A 6,000-nucleotide genomic window follows, 5' to 3' on the forward strand; every position below is an offset into this window, starting at 1 on the left:
CTGTTAGGCTGATATAGGCTTCTGTTGTTGCCTATATCTCCATTTCTGATTGTCCTGAAAGTTCTCTTTTGGGAAAGTTACTTAATTTAGTGTGAGAAAAAATGTCCATGAAAAGAACGTCCATTCAGCCTTTTTTGAGTTATGTGAATTAAGAAAATTATATTTTTTGTTCTTTGAACAAATCTAGACTTACATACTTACTTAACTGGAACAGGCTGTGGTTAAGATCCTGATCCATTTTAAAATATATATATGAACCATGAAGTAGTGCCAATAAACTAGAATTTTTGATCAGTTTTCTAAGTTACAAGCTCGTGTGCAATGTCTGGCTATATTAAGCTGCTAAAGCTGGGTATTACATCTGTGGAGAGCTACGTTTTAAAGTACTGTGGTCATGTGTTGGCACAGTTTTACTGCCACCAGCATTCCTTTTTTCCTCTTAAAAATTTATTGTATTTAAAGGATTTGAATTATTTATGTTATTCTCTACTAGGTAGCATAGACCAACTTTATGGAAGCATTATTATAGTTTCTCATTACTATAACTCATTGTCGAAGATCCAAGTGAGATAAATGTGTGTTTTCACCATTGAGAGAATTGCGTTTTATACAGTGATATTACAGGATGTTATATGCGTGCTGTAAAACTAGAACAAACATAATCATTTTTCCCTTTTTCTGTCCTCCTTCTTTGATTTCTGTCAAAGATTACAACTCTTCAGATTTGAATTCTGAAGTAAATAGTTCTTAATGATGCAAGATTCTTACATTTCAAAAGCTATATCTACAATAAACAATTTAATTATGAAATATCCTTTTACTTATTAGCTTAAGTTTTAATTTGATTATAGCACTTTCTCAATGCAAAGTGCTGAAATCAGTTTAAAAAATTATTTTATATAATTTTAGGTTTAATTCCTGGAGGGAAAGTGAAGTTAGTGCATAGCTCTACTATGGAGTTGAACAGGTAAGAAAACAGAGGCATTTAGATTTTACATGTGTATCTCACAAACCTAATTTTTCTTATACTTTGTTAATTTTTGTTATGTAAGATCTATTTAACAATATTTTCATTAGTTATTTCATTTTTTTAATATATATTTCTTCCTGGAGCTAGTCATAGACATTTTAGACCAAGAGTTTCTCTATGTACTTATATAGCTTTAGGAGACAACCTCCTGTATTTATGTCATCTTTTATTTTTTTCCTAGCCTTTTCCCAAAGGATGTGCGCCAGAGAACGCCCCAGACACCGAGTATTAAATTTCTGTCTTCTAATCCTAATCATTTCGTTGTTGGTACAAACATTGTGAGTAATGTGCAGAAATTAATCTCATGGTTATTTTTTGTTTTGGAAGCTGCCACATTTACTTGGAATTTTACCAGTAGACTGTATATAACATTTATAATTTAAGGCACCTATTAAAATCTGTTAGCTATTAAAAATTTGTTAGCTATTAAGGATCTTTTAAGGTATTTGCTCTCTGAATTATTTAAATTTTTCTTATAATATTGATAATGCAAATTTTGTTTTGTTTTGTTTAATTAATTTTCTTTATATTGTTCATAGGGACTGGTAAGCCACGGTACAAGACATAATTTAAAAGTTCTTCCAAAGCTATTCAGACCCCAGGAGAGAGGACTGAGATCAATAAGCATCAATGCAATTGATTTCTTCCCCTTTGGAAAGCCACTGTTTTTGGTACGAAAACATTTTAATATAATACAACTTTCATTTTTTAATTGCTTGCTAAGGGAGGATTTCTAATTTGACATATTTAACTAGATGTGATAGTTGATTACCTCACTAATTCCAATCTGCCTTGAAGGGTGACAACAAATCGTGTGCCTTGGTGTTCAGACTTTCCTTATGTAAAAGGTGGATGATCTGGCTCACAGAAACAAATGGCAATCTCACTCCAGCCTTACAACTTACTCTTTGTTTTTCCTGAAATTCAGCATTGCAAGTTGCTCTTCTGCTGTTAATGAAGCCTCAGCTGTTTCTCACTCTTATCACACATCTCTTAGTGACATAATCATTTTGGAGACAAAATTGTATCGCTATAAATTAAAGGTCTGTGGGACAGCTCTGGGCATTCCCTGCTTTCTTTTGCTCTCCACATCAGGCAGGCCCCTGGGGTATGTATGCCTGGCAGGGCACCATGTGGTCAGGTGTGTTCCAAGCTGCCCTCAGCAGTTCGTATTGACACACCCACTGGTTTTATTTGTCTCCCTTGTGAAAGTTAATTCAATGCAACTTGAATCTAACTTTGGTAGGATTTTCTGTCTGCTTGTCTTTGCATATATTCGGACTTGATCTTCTCTTAGAAGTGCTTTCTTTCTAAATTTGCCGTGATTTCCATGATTTCATTGGGATTGCCTAAAGTATAAAATGAATGTGTTTGGCTACAGCGTACATCTTTTGTGTCCCTCCCTGCGAGTGTGGATGTCCTTACCTTTTTCACCAATGATACTGACTTCTAGAAGTTGGTATCTGAGAGTCCTTTTAAATGTAAGCACAATGTGCAGAGTCACTGTAAAAAGTCATAATGATTTGAAAATTCTAGGAAGTCTTCTTGATGTAGAGCTGGCCCAGGGTAGTAAGAATAAGTTATTTTCTCTTTTCATAGAATAGTTTCTTTTGTACCTGTATTAGCGCAAACTTGTAAATGTTATACTAGGCAAGACAAAGGTTATAAGAAAATATCTGGAAGCAGTGATATCTACCTGTCTTTGGATTTAGTTGTTCATTATGAATCAGTTTAGTATCATTATATTGTTAAGCACAGCCTGTCCTACTGAAAGCTATTCTTGGTTTTACAGATTATACGTGTCACTAAGTAGCTGCCTGAATGAGTCTCTAGGCTCTGACCTCACCCCAGTTCAGACTATACTGTCAAGTTGTGCTGGATCATAGTATCAGTGAAGTTGATTGCCTGAGGACTTTTTTTAAAATAGGAAATTAGGACTTCAACCCAGGATTAGCAGATTAGATTGTTCTGGTATGCTTAGTACAGTGTTACTGCTTTGAACTCAAAATTACATTAAAAGTTAAAATCCAAATAGTCCACAGTGTGAAATATGAGAGATATGTGCCACTTGAGTCAGATAACTAATTTTATATATATGCTTGCTATTCTCAAGAATTGAATTGCAAAATTTATCTTGCTTAGTTTGTTTTGTTCCCAGGAAGTATTTTCTTTTTGACTACAATATAGGTTGGCTGTTCAGATGGAAGTATTAGATTACACCAAATGACATCAGAGTATCCCCTCATGCAGTGGAACGACAGCACAAATGGACAGGCAATTGTTGCCCTGCAGTGGGCTTTAACTAGACCCGCTGTGTTTTTTGTCCTGGATGCATCATCTAATATTTACATTTGGGATCTTCTGGAAAATGATTTATTGCCTGTGGCAAAGCAGAATATTCCATCAGAGAAGTACGTATGTTACATTACTCTCTTTTTAACAAAATACTAATATTGTTATAATCTACGTTTTGATTAGAGTTTGAATGGGTGTTTTTTTTTTGCTTGATATTAAATGTTCATTAGAATTTGCTGTTCTAACTGGTTCTTAAACTATTTTTCTAATCATTTTTTTTAAACTGTTGGAGGTGTGGAGAGAGACTATAGCAAGCTAAACTTTAGTTTATCCTTATTTACTTATTATTTTATGCATTCTGATAAAGGAGAAATAATGTTAGTATAAATCAAAATCAGGTACAGTGTTGTCAGTTGGGACAGATGTCTGTACATGGAGCAGTTGCTGCTTACATGAAGAGAAAAATTTTGTTCCCACTAAAATCATTGGACTGTTCTAAGTTCAAAGATAGCTTTGCTGCATTAGGATCAACCCTTAAAATAGGCAAGATGTTGGACAACATTTTAAAATGCCTATATATAGTGTGGTTACCAATATAAAGAAATACATTGTGTTCATTGTCACAAAGTAAACAAGAATATTTTTGGCTAGCACGAATTCACCAAGACTCACAATACTGTTCCTGTAGTCAGTGTAGAGATCTGGGTATCCTGTAGGTTGATGCAGAAAAGCAGTTTAATTTAGCCTTTCTGAATTATAGTCTTGGGGCTTCTCTTTCCTCCCTGGTGGGAGCCCTAGTAGGAGACTCTGTCTTAATTTAGGCTTAAGTTTAATCTTGGTGAATAGCCCTCTAACTAGAAATATTCCTTGTAGCCTTGTGAACTGTAGCAAAGTGCTGCTAGTTTTGGAAGAAAACAATATAATTTTAAAGTTGTTACACTGTACTGGAAAATACCATAAAACACAGCTCATTTTTACAAGCTTGAAATAATTTTTAAGTCATGATTAGAAATTGATGATGGAATCTGTGAACAGGGGAAGAATTGCCTGTTACATTTACATTAAATGATTGCAACTGGTGAAAAGCTAAAGAACGTGCTGGGACTTGGAATAGTGAGGAATATTAACACTGTGATGAGGAGAAAAAAGGAATCATTTAATTAACTATAAGAGACCTGCTAAAAACACATTTGAAAACACCAATTTCTATCAATTTTGCCTCAATTAAAAAACACTCCCCTGTTCTTTTGATTTCAGTGTTCTTACTATGGCTCTACTGGGAGAACCAGAAAAAACAAATGGATTGTTAGGCATTGTGCTGGCCAAAGAATCTGGACAGATAGACATCCAGTATGTAAAGAAGAAGTGGGCATTACCTCAGCCTGAGGAATCTGAAAAATTACATTTGATTTTATTGCAGTCTTTTTAAAAACAGGGTATCTCTCTCAGTGTACAAATTATTGCAAAATATTGCAATTATTTTTGACTGCACTTAAAAAATTTGTAATATAGTTTTGTATGTGTATATAACTTGTTTATATTTTAAAGAATATTAATACAATGTTTCAGCTGAAATGATGTATTTTATCATAACAATGACAGACCAAATTTAACATTATTGTACTCAAAAAGATGTTGAACTGTATTTCATTATTGAAAGTACTCTAGATGTAGATATTTTTTAAAAAATACTGAAAATATATTCCTATAAATTACGTGCTGTTTCTCATTATTCCACTCTGAAGTAAATTATAGCAATCCTTTATCTGCTGAGGATAAAGTTGTGCCTCTGTATAAGCAACCTGAATGTATGGAGATTTCTATCTCTCAGCCTTTTACACGCTAACACTTGGTAAAACTTTCTTATATCTACCTAAAAACATGATGCAAACATAGAAGGTTACAAGTTTACATTGCATGATATCTTACTTCTGATTTTGACCCTGAAACTTTGCAAAAGGAATACTTGACTAACTCAGTTGTCCTGATACGTACACTACCTGTTTGGATCAAACAACGTAAATACTGTGTGTGTGAGATTTACTGAAATTCTAAATGCTTTGTGATTTATGATGTAAAACAGAAAATACCTGTTTAATCCTGCAAATAATTTCCAAAGCTCTTGTAGTGAGGAAGAGGATAGTTGTGTATAATACAATACTAATTTTTGTACACTATTGATAAAATTTGGACCAAGACCAAGCACTGAAAATGTCTTTAACTTTTGTAGCCTAATGACTTCTGATTTAAAGAGGAAAACCATAATTAAGTGAGCATGGATTTGCGTGGAAAAGCACAATTGTAAGACAACGTGTGCAGAATTTAGTGACCATATATTTAAGATATATATTGTCTCCTTCTAAAATAGACTGAAATAATTTGTAAATTGTAATTAGTGCATTGCAAACATTTTTCTATGTAAATTGTTACTTAAGTTGAGCAAACTCAAAGTGGCCACATGATGGTGCCAAGTCACAGCAGTAAAAAATGCGTGCCTTATATAAACAACATACACGGCTACGGGAGGGAATCTGCTGTAGTCCATTGCATTTTCCCCTTTCCTCAAAACTGGCAGCTGCAATCCAGAGAGCCTGATGAACTGTCAGAGAGAGGCATTTTTCAGAGACCATTTTCACTGTTCTAGTTCCCTGGTCAGCCATAGATTTTTCTTTTTT

The 6,000-nt window shown here is 33.9% G+C and overlaps 1 protein-coding gene across 1 annotated transcript in view; it reads left to right on the forward strand.

Moving 5' to 3' along the window:
* WDR60 (WD repeat domain 60) overlaps window positions 1-4,905 on the forward strand; it is a 29,496-nt gene extending 24,591 nt beyond the window's left edge. The window contains exons 20-24 of the mRNA XM_010086695.1: window positions 910-967; window positions 1,212-1,308; window positions 1,570-1,701; window positions 3,218-3,441; window positions 4,583-4,905. Of these exons, the coding sequence (XP_010084997.1) occupies window positions 910-967; window positions 1,212-1,308; window positions 1,570-1,701; window positions 3,218-3,441; window positions 4,583-4,754 (683 nt within the window). The 3' untranslated portion in view covers window positions 4,755-4,905. The remainder of the gene's footprint in view (window positions 1-909; window positions 968-1,211; window positions 1,309-1,569; window positions 1,702-3,217; window positions 3,442-4,582) is intronic.
* Window positions 4,906-6,000: the final 1,095 nt, after the last annotated feature.

Source organism: Pterocles gutturalis, unplaced genomic scaffold (genome assembly GCF_000699245.1).
Source record: "Pterocles gutturalis isolate BGI_N339 unplaced genomic scaffold, ASM69924v1 scaffold16056, whole genome shotgun sequence".
Classification (NCBI taxonomy): domain Eukaryota; kingdom Metazoa; phylum Chordata; class Aves; order Pterocliformes; family Pteroclidae; genus Pterocles; species Pterocles gutturalis.